General features: G+C 54.7%; 1 protein-coding gene across 5 annotated transcripts in view; it reads right to left on the bottom strand.

Annotated features, from left to right (window-relative positions):
* The window catches only part of ARHGEF10 (Rho guanine nucleotide exchange factor 10), an 88,664-nt gene that overhangs the window by 30,040 nt on the left and 46,286 nt on the right, over positions 1 to 12,338 (bottom strand). For all 5 annotated transcript variants that reach the window (XM_079909424.1, XM_079909427.1, XM_079909425.1 and 2 more), the window contains 4 exons: positions 11,525 to 11,617; positions 8,530 to 8,700; positions 6,901 to 7,046; positions 5,820 to 6,001 (listed from right to left, as the gene is read on the bottom strand). In XM_079909424.1, the coding sequence (XP_079765550.1) occupies positions 5,820 to 6,001; positions 6,901 to 7,046; positions 8,530 to 8,700; positions 11,525 to 11,617 (592 nt within the window). The remainder of the gene's footprint in view (positions 1 to 5,819; positions 6,002 to 6,900; positions 7,047 to 8,529; positions 8,701 to 11,524; positions 11,618 to 12,338) is intronic.

The following is a 12,338-nucleotide window of genomic DNA, read 5'->3' as shown; positions in this document are numbered from 1 at the left end:
GAGGGGCTCCGTCCCCCGCACCCCCTGCCCAGATGCTGCTCCCTGGAGTGTAAGGATGCTTAGGGCTCTTCCGGCTTTTTTTTTTAAGATTTTTTTTTTTTGGATGTGGACCACTTTTAAAGTCTTTATTGAATTTGTTACAATGTTGCTTCTGTTTTATGTTTTGGTTTTTTGGCCGAGGAGGCATGTGGGATCTTAGCTCCCGGACTGGGGATCGAACCCGCTCCCCCGGCATTGGAAGGCGAAGTCTCAACCACTGGACCGCCAGGAAAGTCCCTCTTCCAGCTTACATTTTCTTTTTTTTTTTGCGGTACGCGGGCCTCTCACTGTTGTGGCCTCTCCCGTTGCGGAGCACAGGCTCCGGACGCACAGGCTCAGCGGCCGTGGCTCACGGGCCCAGCCACTCCGCGGCACATGGGATCTTCCCGGACCGGGGCACGAACCTGCGTGCCCTGCATCAGCAGGCGGACTCTCAACCACTGCGCCACCAGGGAAGCCTCCAGCTTACTTTTAATCATGGCAGTAGCCCCCTCCCTCGTTCCTGAGCTGCTGTACCCACTGCCCCGCTTCCCCCTTCACAGCCAGATAGCAGGGATCTGGGCACCTGTGTTAGATTTCAGCCTACAGGGGACACGCCGTAAATGCTTCAGGATGGGAAGAGACACTGTCAGGCTGGCCTTCCATTCTCTCTGCAAAGTTCCTGATGGCAAACGAGGGCCCCATTTCCAAACAGGGGCGCCTGGCTCCCTGGAACTGCCATCTGTGCCCCTGCAGGCTGCCGGCAGGGGCGGGGGGCACAGGGAAGACCACCGCCGACACGCACGTCAGCGCCATGTCCACCACGGCTCTCCCTGGCCTGCGTCCCTGCCCCACGACAGGAAAGCTCCACAGCTGGACGCTGGTCCAGCCGCTCAGCGCCCCAGAGCCCAGGCCGGTCCTGTGCCCCTACAGTGTGTCTCACTGTGAGACAAAGAGGCCCAGCTACGCGTCTGGCTTTTACTGCCCATTTTAAGGGTTAAGTAACGAAGTGGAGAGCGATGGGTACGATTTTTACAAGACGGCATGTATCAGTATTTGCACATGAAAAAGTGCTTCCCTTGAAACCAGATCTAGCTGCTTCTCACCTGTTGAAATGTCTCAGGAACCTCTCCTTGGGAAGCGTTTGTTGCTGGGTGGTGAAGGTTTCTCCTTCCTGTGTACGTGACTCTCTGAGGGTCCGGCAGCTCATCCCCCCAAGGCCCCTGCGGAGCCGGCACTGTGGCCACGGCCCCTCACACCTTCCACGGCGCCCACCTGGTACAATTCCTTGCAAACTGGGGGCGCTTTAGGGCCCACTGTGGGAACTAAATGAAGAAAACACTCTACAGCGTCACCTTATTTCTAGCAAAAGGGAAATTTATTTTCTCATAAACCCACCTCCTGAGAAAGCGTGGAGCAGGGTGAAAATAAGACGCTATTAGCACAGAATTTTGCAAAGTCAGTTCCGGGGGTTGGCAGCTTAAACCAACCCAGGGAGCCCAGCTTGCAGGGCCCTGCACTAGAGGGAAACGTTTAAGGCCATCACGCGTCACAACTCAAGGACACGGAGGGTGCAAAGCAAAGGCACGCAGCAGGGGTCACGCTGTCTCCGCCGCTGAGTAACAGACCCAATCTTGCAGCACTGAGCTTCAGAACAGAGTCGTTCAAACAGCAGAACAGTCACATGAATATCAACGGGGAACAGGACTTCTAACTTAGCTGATGGGGCTTGAGTCCCGTCTTCCAGCACATTCAGAATTAGCAAACTTTAGTTCGTTAAAAACCATTTTTTTTTAATCTAGAAGGCATTTTGAAAACCATCTACTCCACACTCCCCTTTCACAGCTCAGAGCTAAAAATTAAACCCACTTTAAGGATGAGGAAACTACAGAGGCACGCGCTAAACCAGGATCCCAGGCAAACATCTGCGCCCACGGCGCTGACTGCATCTCTGCCAGCATTGCCCCTGATCTCCAGACTCGGTACCCAGAGCATCCTGTCCCCCGCCCGCCCCCCGCACTGTCTGTCCACTTGGCACCTCGACTGGTAACACCCTGCACTTAACGCTGGTGAATTGCGTTCATCTGTATCATTTTTTTCTGGGTTCCGCATATAAGTGATATCATATGATATTTGTCTTTCTCTGACTTACTTCACTCAGTATGACAAATCTCTAGGTCAACCAGAGGGAAAGAATCGGGGGGAAGGATAGTTAGGGAGTCTGGGATTGACATGTGCACACTGCTATATTTAAAATAGACGACCAACAAGGACCTACTGTGTAGCACAGGGAACTATATTCAATATTTTGTAATAACCTATAAGGTTAAATCTTACAGGGAAAAGAACTTGAAAAAGAATAGATATATGTATAACTGTATCACTTTGCTGTACACCTGAAACTAACACAACATTAGACTGTTAATCAACTACACTCCAAAATAAAATAAAAAGTTAAGAAGTAACATGTATCTAAGACTATTAATAGAGTTTTGGACAACGTGAACACCAGCATGGGCAGTGGCTCTGCAAAGCGCCCTTCCCAGGACAGCTGGACCGAGAACATGTCCTCCCCGGGAGTCTCCCCACCTGGATACCTGCACCAAGACACCAGCCAGTCAAACTCCCACTGTCACAACCTGCTGATGACACAGACCTGCTAAGGGACGAATGGGCACCTTCATTCTTTCTCCTCGAGAAGCCAGCATTGCCTAAACATTACCAATCCCCTGCACTCTGCTCTCCTTCATCCCAAGAGACAGAAATTCTACTGCGTTACCAGCAACTGTTTTGTTTTGCTCCTCTGACCTTAGCCTTTGTTCTCCTGGCGTCCGACCACACATGTAATGGAAACCATAAGAGTAAGAGGATCCTTGGATGGAGATGGATCCAGGGTCCCCGATTCTACAGCAACTTCTCAGGTCTTGAGGTCTATCTGCGGACCACTCAGTGGTCTCGGTCCTGCCTTTAAGGACTTAGCAGTATCACCAGTTGTAAAGCCAGAGTGAGCAGCTAGATAACCTGGAAGCAAAGTTCTCCTTAAACTCAGAATGAAGAAAAAGATGTACCCTACAGAGTGACATTTTCTTTCGACAGACAATGAGGATTACGTATCTGCATTTGCCACAGGTGACAGGAGCTCGAGATAACGTCCAGGGCCATAGCTGACAGGAGCTCGAGATAACATCCAGGGCCATAGCTGACAGGAGCTCGAGATAACATCTAGGGCCATAGCTGACAGGAGCGTGAAATAACATCTAGGGCCATAGCTGACAGGAGCTCGAGATGATAACATGTAGGGCCATAGCTGACAGGAGCTCGAGATAACATCCAGGGCCATAGCTGACAGGAGCTCGAGATAACATCTAGGGCCATAGCTGACAGGAGCGTGAAATAACATCTAGGGCCATAGCTGGCAGGAGCTCGAGATGATAACATGTAGGGCCACAGCTGACAGGAGCTCGAGATAACATCCAGGGCCATAGCTGACAGGAGCTCGAGATAGATAATATCTAGGGCCATAGCTGACAGGAGCTCGAGATAGATAATATCTAGGGCCATAGCTGGCAGGAGCTCGAGATGATAACATGTAGGGCCATAGCTGACAGGAGCTCGAGATAACATCCAGGGCCATAGCTGACAGGAGCTCGAGATAGATAATATCTAGGGCCATAGCTGGCAGGAGCTCGAGATGATAACATGTAGGGCCATAGCTGACAGGAGCTCGAGATAACATCCAGGGCCATAGCTGACAGGAGCTCGAGATAGATAATATCTAGGGCCATAGCTGGCAGGAGCTCGAGATAACATCTAGGGCCATAGCTGACAGGAGCGCGAGATAACATCTAGGGCCATAGCTGACAGGAGCGCGAGATAACATGTAGGGCCACAGCTGACAGGAGCTTGAGATGATAACATCTAGGGCCATAGCTGACAGGAGCTCGAGATAACATCTAGGGCCATAGCTGACAGGAGCTCGAGATAACATCTAGGGCCATAGCTGACAGGAGCTCGAGATAACATCTAGGGCCATAGCTGACAGGAGCGCGAGATAAGGTCTAGGGCTCAAATGCAGCAGGAAACAGTCCAGGTTCTTTCTCGCGTGTAATATTTTACAAATTAAGTCATCCTGCTTTCTGCTTTTCAATACTGCTGACTTGAATCTTATTCTAAGTTGGCTCAGTACGAACCATAAATTAGAAGTTGAACGTGAGAACGCAGTGTTCCCTGTAACACAGCATCTACTTCATGGAGCGAAGGCATCCTTGGAGACCTGAGCACAATGAGGCAATCTTGACCACAAATCCGCCTTGGGATTGCTTCCATTGTAATACACACAAAGGCATTATTTTTGTTCACAAAACCGAGACATAAATAGGATTTGCTATACTTCCGAGTAATTTAAACGGATTTTTAAGAACATTTAACACACAAAATCTTCACGTTGCTCTTACTAGGTAAACTTTTAATCAATCAAGTCAACTGGGAGACCGCTTCTCCCTCCCGCCCTTTCCCACTCTGTCCCCCTCCCAAAACCACTCCTCAGCTGGTCCCTCCTTACAAAAGTCTGTGATACCGTTTGGTATTTCGATTGTTAGTTGAGACGGTATGCATGTTATTTAAACAGGAGCATGATTTTTTCATCAGCAATTCAGGAGTTTAGGAGCACATGCTCAAGGAACTAGCATCCCAAGCAGACCACCAAACCGCAAGACTGTTAACATCAGGCGAAGAAGAAGAACAAACAATAAAAGAGATGCCCCATCAGATGGGACCCAACAGTCACCGTGACCTGTTCCTGTAAACCCAAATGAACGTGCATGTTCGCTCAGAAAAGCTGCATCTTTCAAAAGCAGCCTCCTTCTGACCGTGTCAGAAACAACACAGTCTAAAAGGTCGCGGAACACAGGCTCCGGACGCGCAGGCTCAGCGGCCGTGGCTCACGGGCCCAGCCGCTCCACGGCATGTGGGATCTTCCCGGACCGGGGCACGAACCCGCGTCCCCTGCATCAGCAGGCGGACTCTCAACCACTGCGCCACCAGGGAAGCCCTGACACACTTATTTTTAGTATTATAAATTTAAACATAAAGGCTCATTTTATATATAAAACAATTTATGGAAAGTTCCCATTCACTGTACTCTAAGTGCTCCACAATTCAGGGGCCAAGGCCAGTGAGTGAGTAAATTTAGCCAGGCTTTACTTGGATAAAAACAAAGCAAAACAAAAAGAAAACAGAAGAAGAAAGTAATGATTATGACACCAAGTTCAAAATCTAGAATCTTCAGACCGTTGAGTAACAATAACTGTGTTATAAGACTGTTGGGCAAGCGCCGGGACCCTCTTCCCCCGATTCTCTGTGAAAGGCACAGGCGGGCACCACCTCCGTGGAGACCGAGGGGGAAGGGGTGGCAGAGCTGAGAGCACCACCCAGGCCCACGCTCTCTGGGACCTTCTCTGCATCCACTCAATGCACCCTCTGGAGAGAGCAGGGCCCCCGCCGCAGCTGCTGGCGGGAAGCGCAGGACAGGACGCGAACCAGGAAGATGGAATGCATCCCAAGGGCAGGGCCCCCGCCCCCGGACCCCGACCGGGACAGGCTCAGAGAGGAGCCTCCCGGCTGGACGTGTGTCCACGTGCGCCAGCCAATGTTAATAAGCACAGGCTCTAGGACCGTGTCACCCGACAGATTTACCGTCTTAACCAGGTCTCCTGACACGGTGAGGGGCTCAGGACCGAGCAGGTTACATCAGAGCCAGGGCGGCCCCAGACCTGCAAGCGCGTCCGAGACGCATCACTCACTTGGCTTGGCGCCGGCCACCACTGCCAGGCTCTCGGGCGCGGGCACCACGGGACCCCTGCCATTCTCCCCCGCGCCCTCGCCGCCGCCGTATTCTATCACTTCCACGTGCCCGAGAGGGACGCTCCACTTCAACAAATACCTCTGGCCGGTCGATGTCAGGGCACCGCTGTCATGGGAGGTGCTGCAAGGGGCAGAAACCCTCGTGTCAGGCACAGCCAAGGAGTCAGTCACGGGACGCCTCATCCCCTGGAGACTCAAGAGAGACGCCTCTGAACTGCGGGCTTGGGTGCTTCTGGCGTTCCCACCAGGACTGACCACGCGGTTCCACAGTGGGTTTTCAGAGAGTATAAATATACCCAATTTTTTTTCTTTTTTTTTTTCTTTTTTTTGTGGTACGCGGGCCTCTCACTGTTGTGGCCTCTCCCGTTGCGGAGCACAGGCTCCGGACACGCAGACCCAGCAGCCATGGCTCACAGGCCCAGCCGCTCTGCGGCATGTGGGATCTTCCCGGACTGGGGCATGAACCCGTGTCCCCTGCACCGGCAGGCGGACTCTCAACCACTGCGCCAGCAGGGAAGCCCAATATACCCAAATTTTATAAGAAAAACCATCAAAAACATGTTTATAGAGAAGCAACTAATGAGAAAGGATTTGAACGATGATACGGACAGGAACCATAGCTGATTCAGGATGGCTAGAAACAGAGTTTGGTTCAGTTTCCAGCTCTGACATCTGCCTGACGTTTACAGAGAAAACCCACCCACGCGCCCCTCAGCTCCACCAGCAGTGAGTCGGGGACCCTCCCTGGACCCATGCAAGTCACAGGATGAGAGGCTGAGCTCTGCATACACATCTGCCCAGAGTGAAGGGGAAGCGAAGGCATCCGCTCACCGAGACACAGACTGCCTGTGACCACAGAGCTCCCCACGGGGCCATGCATCTTACTGGACGCTGACCTACTGGGCGCTGACCTACTGGATGCTGACCTACCGGGCACTGACCTACCGGGTGCTGACCTGCTGGGCGCTGACCTACTGGGTGCTGACCTGCCGGGCGCTGACCTGCCGGGCGCTGACCTACCGGGCGCTGACCGTGGCGCACATGAGCACGTCATTCAGCATGAAGAGCCGGCGCTCCTTGGTTTTCACGATCTCCCCCCGGTCGTTGTAGACGGTTTCTACCACGTCGTCGGAGCGGACGAGGTAGCGACTCCCGCTGCTGAGAAGCTGGACGTTCAAAGACCACCGAGAAAAAGAAGAACAATGAGAATGAAGCCTGGCAAAATACACAAGCAGACAACGTCAAGGTTTTATAGATTCTTTTTTCTCTACAGATAATCCTTATATTCCCAATCACGCTTCATGCACGTATGGTATAGAGTTCAAAAAGTGGCTTTTTTTTAAGGAATCTACAGTGGCGGGGATCTAACTTCCTGACGTGAGCAGTTTCTCTAGCTATGAGATGCTCACGCAGCCACGAGGGCTCCGCTGGTTTTCACCCATCACCCAATGTGCTCTCTCTCTTTCAGTGACTCCTCGGAATACACGCTCCGATCCTTACAGACGGTCGCCCCAACCTTTCTGTTACTTAGGACGCCGTATCAACCGGGAACGTCTGGGATTTTACTTTTCCCAAGGACAGCAAACTGAAGAAAACCTCCTGACTGCTCATGGTTTGCCATGTTTTACTTCTCTGGGCCAAACAAAGGACTCTGGGTTCTCTGGAAAGAGGCTTCATATTTACTAGTAAAGTGACATAGGTCATACAGAACTTATTTTAGCCGTTCAGCCCAGAAGGAAATCCGGAGTCCTTGGCCCAGACGTCCACACGGGCCGGCCGACCTCACGGGGATGAGGCTGCAACCTCACCAGCGCAACGGTAAGCAATGCGTCACCTCTGAGGGCCCTCGGACTGTCAGGGGTTCCCAGACATTCGGGTACCATAGGGAAGCAGGATTTTAAACAACATGGGCCACCTCGAGAATATCAGCGAAGGGAATTTTCTGCCTGTAAAAATTCCTGGACAAATCCTTTGGAGAATCAGGGAAAACCGAAGCTTAAAACATATGACAATAAAGTTCTTGTAGTTACATCACTGGATGTCAGTATCCAGTAGGAAAGTACCCCTGCTGACAAAACAGAATTATTTAACACGGCTCATATCCATGAACCTCTTCCTGTGGACTAGAGCTTCAGATAAAAACGGCAAAGCCTATGTGAAACCGGATTATGGTAGCAGGAAGATGGCTTTGTAAATATGAAGCTGAGGTACAGCTGTGCTGAGGAACTGCTTTCATGCTGTGTTCTGCGTCCCTTCTTCATGATAAATACAGCCCAGTCCACGCACCGTGGATACAAGTAAGAATGCACGTGAGTATCTATGCTTCAAGTAGGACTAGGATGAAACGCTGCATTGTGAGAGTAAAATTCGGCTAAAAGAGTGGCTCTTAACCTTTTTGGGGTCCTGGGTCCATGTGAGGACCTAGTCAATCTGCGAGCCCCTTTCCTGAGAAAACGCACAGACTACGAAGGCTCTGTGCACACTGTGCAGCGTTCATGACCCCGAGGCTCGCCACGGACCCTCAGTCAAGAACTCTGGGCCAAGGGACTGGCCGAGAGGTTCCAGGAGGTTAGTGATAAGTGGCTCAGAGGGCGAAGGCTCATTAGCACGAAGCAGGGCAGCCTCAGCACAGAGAGGAAAACTCCCCACCTTGTTCAGGTACCGCTCGTTTATGGCTTTTGCGATCTGTTTGATTTCGCAGCGTTGATCAGCGTCCCTCTTCCTCTCGTTTAATTTCTCCGCCAGCGTCTCGAGCTCCGTCAGCGCCATCTGGAGGGGCAGCCGGTCGGGGTGTCCTCGGGGCGTGTTCTTCAGCATGTCCTTGAGGAGGAACAAGGCAGAGGGGAGGCGGACGTGTGATGCGGGGGTGGGAGCAGCGGGCGGTCACCGCGCACCCCCACCGACAGCATCCCGCGGCTCTGGCAGCCGGAGGCTGGCCCTGGCATCCGCTGCTTCTGGGGAATAAAGTAAGCCCTGGGAAAGGGTAACAAACTCAGTGAGTCACAATCTGGCTGAACGTTCAAAGCTCCTTTTGCAAAAACAAAACTGCCTTATTAAGCGGGGATGGGAATGGAAACAAGACACCATTTTCCAGGAAGGGACCCATCCCTACTGCGAGCTCGCCAGGACCTCAGAAATCTCTGCTCGCTGGTAACGGTCAGGCTGATGTTCTCAGCGTGAGCCAGACCAGTGGACCCACCGACGGCCGGAGTCCCCTTCCCGCCGGCGGGTCTGCGTCCTGAGCGCCCAGCTCTGAGCCGTTGGTTCGTGCGGAGCGCGGTGGCCCTGCAGGAGCACAGCACAGGCACCAACGGCACCGCGAGCGTGTTGAGAGCCAACTCCAGGCTCTGAGTCAACTTTCGAGGGGGACGTCTACGCGCCGGGTGCAGTCACCTTGCCGGCTTCGCAGAGGAGGGCGAGCCAGACCAAGGCCTCCCTGCCCGGGCCACCCGGCCCGCCCGCCCCCAGGAGCTTCAGCAGCCCTGTCTTTTTAAGCTTCCTGTTCTCTTCGGTCTGGAAAGAACTCGCCTAACGATCGCATGTTCCCCGTCTGAATGAACAACACACACTGCTCCACGCGATGGTTTCCCTGTGAGCCACGTCAAACCCTACAAGCAGAATGAATCATCTTCGCAGGAGCTCTGGTACCAGCAGCGCAGCTGGGTCGCGCCCGCCCGGATCCCAGCACCATCCGCAGAACCAGCGCCGCACGTGGACGGACAGCTGAGCGGAGGAACGGGGGGTGCGCGGCGGCTGCCAGGCTGTTACTTATTGGGGTACAATACGGGGGAGAACACGGGAGTCGGGATAAAGACAGAGCCTCCTGGGGGACCACGTGGTGGAAACCGGCAGCCCAGAAAAGCCACGGCCACAGCCTGATCCCGAGCTCTGGGGGACGGCTATAGGGTCATCGCAACTACAGGTAACAGGCCCCGAGAGCCAAGGAGGGTCAGGTGTGGTGAGACGAGGAGAGGCAGGGGAGCGGCCGGGGGTCAGAGGCACAGGCCCCTCCACGCCATCCCCCTTCGCCGCCCCCTCGGCGCACGCGGGCGCAGCAGGGCTCGGTGCTCGGCGGGAGGGAAGCACCTGCCCATCTCCCACCCCGTTCCTCTCCAGGACCAACTCCCAGGAGCATCTTACCCGCAGAGCAGGGTCCCTGCACACGGACCTGTAGGTATCTCTGAAGTACGGAAATACAGAAGTACAGACACCGCCCCTCTGACGCCGACTGCGTTCTCCTGGGAACCGGCCCTGCTCTGTCTGAGCCCCCTGCCCCTGAGAACTGCCTGTGCTCAGACCACAGGAAGGACTGAACACCTGCCCACGGGAACCGCATTCACACAAACCTGGGACCAGCCGTCTGGGTGCTGTGCCGCCATCAGGCCGGGGTGAAGGCTGTTTCCTGCCCTGGAGGGTCGGGGGCGTGGGAGGGGACGAGCCGTACAGGAAGCTCTAAGGGACCCGGGAAGGGCCAGGCCCAGGGGCCGCGTCTGTCCACGAGGACGTGTGCTTAAACCAAAACCCTGGAGTCTATCGTAACTGGATTCGGACTTTAAGAATTTTCATCTGTTTCTGCTCAGCAAACTGAAACATTTAGAGGGAAGTAAAAATAAAAATAAAAGGAAAGAGCAAACTTCTTACAAGAACCAAGTTTTAAAATTTGGAACCGTGTGACGGGCGGGCCCAGCGAGGCCTCGAGGCCTTTGACGCACCCTCCCTGTCCCTGGGGATGGTTTCACGGTTCATCTTTCATCACTTTTAATGACTAGGGGAGCCAACAAGTCGCCTGATTTAACTCTAGAAACGAGCTGAGTGTTCACTGAGAAACCGGAAGAGGCGGAGGCCACTGCAGACCCTCCTCGGAAATAACCGATTCAAACGCCCTGACGCTCATCTAAGGAGGGTGAGCCCTGAGCCCGCAAGGCACGCGGGTCCCAGGTCTCGGGGGCCTGACAGCACGTCACACGGCAGGGCAAGGCCTTCCTGATCCGACGATGCTTTATGTCTGCACTCAAAGCCAGCTCTACTCTTTAGATCAACGCACGTACCTAACTGAGAATTCTTAGTCTAAAAAAACGTACGGTCGGAGTACCTGGGAAATCTCTCTGCGCAGCTCCCGCTCTCCAAGCAGCGGGTCGGCTCCGCGGCTGACCGGCAGCTTTCTGGGCCTGCCCCTCCCCACTGGGCACACACCTGACCCCAGAGCAGGACCCTGGACATCTTGTGTCTACCTGCCTGGGGACCAGCCCGCCTCCCCCAGGGCACGAGCGCGTGTGGTTAATGAAAACTCCCTCGGCTTTGCCCCCGTTCAGGTCCCTGGCCCGGGGCCCCTACAGCCCTCGGAATTTCCTGAGGGATGGGGGGAGGGGCATGTGGTGTTCCTAACAAGTCCCTCTCACCCCCCCAGAGTCTATGCTGACGAGGGGGTCCCGACGGGCCCAGGAGAGGAGCTCAGCACGGGTGGGGGCCAGAGGGACCGGCAGCTGCAGGCTGGGGTCTCGCCGCCCCTGGCCCTGCCCTGATGTAAGCGACCTGGGAGCGGGGGCAGCTGAGAGCCTGCCGTCTCCACGAGGAGACGCTTGGACACGGAGGGACGGACGACGGCACGACGGGACCACTGGCCGGATCGCGCAGGAGGCCTCACCTGGAGCAGGAGGATGAACTGCGGGAACCTCTGGATGGGCTTCATCATCAGGCTGTGCAGCGTGACGCGGTCGGGGCTGGCCTCCTGGCACTGCTGCGGGGGACAAAGGGCCGGCACTCGCGGCTCCCGCCTGGACGCCGCCCCGGGGGGAGCTCGCCCCTGCTCCCCTCTACGGAGAGGCTGCCTCCAAACCTGCTCCAAACGCCTTCTACACCTCACACACCGCCAGTGCACGCTGACGTCATTCAGGCTGCGGCGAGCCCTGGCTGGTTTCTGAACTGAAAGCTTCAATATTTTTCTTTGATGTTTTAAGAGCCATTTATGAGCTGATTTCAATACTCTAAGAGTCAAACTAGTTTCTAAGATTCTACAATCACAACAAAGTGCAGCTACAAAAAAAAAAAAGAAGAAGAAGAAAGTGACAGAATCCCAAGTTGGAGTAGCACGGGCCCCTAAAGGCACCCGCCCTGCACCTGGGGCACAGCACCTGCGGCTGCTGCGGCGTGTCCTGCATTGGGACAAACCTCCCCACTTCAGCCCTCGCTCTGCCGTGGAGATTCGGGGTGTGGCTGGGGCGTGTCCGTGTCCTGGCAAGTCTCCCCAAGGGAGGTCGGGGGGGGCAGGGAGTCCAGGGCCAGGCGCCCCCTTCCCTCCGCAGGGGAGGCTTCTCTGGCAGGAGGGGACGCCCCAGGCTGACCATTTACAAACTGGGGAGGAGTCCCCAGCTCTCTCCAGCTGAGGGGCCACGCGGTGCGGAGCCCAGAGCCCGGCTTGACCTCGTGGACACCAGGCGCCTGGGGTAGGACAGGGGACT

This window comes from Stenella coeruleoalba (genome assembly GCF_951394435.1).
Source record: "Stenella coeruleoalba genome assembly, chromosome: 21".
In the NCBI taxonomy this organism is placed as follows: Eukaryota; Metazoa; Chordata; class Mammalia; order Artiodactyla; family Delphinidae; genus Stenella; species Stenella coeruleoalba.
This window is presented reverse-complemented; position numbering and strand designations above follow the sequence as displayed.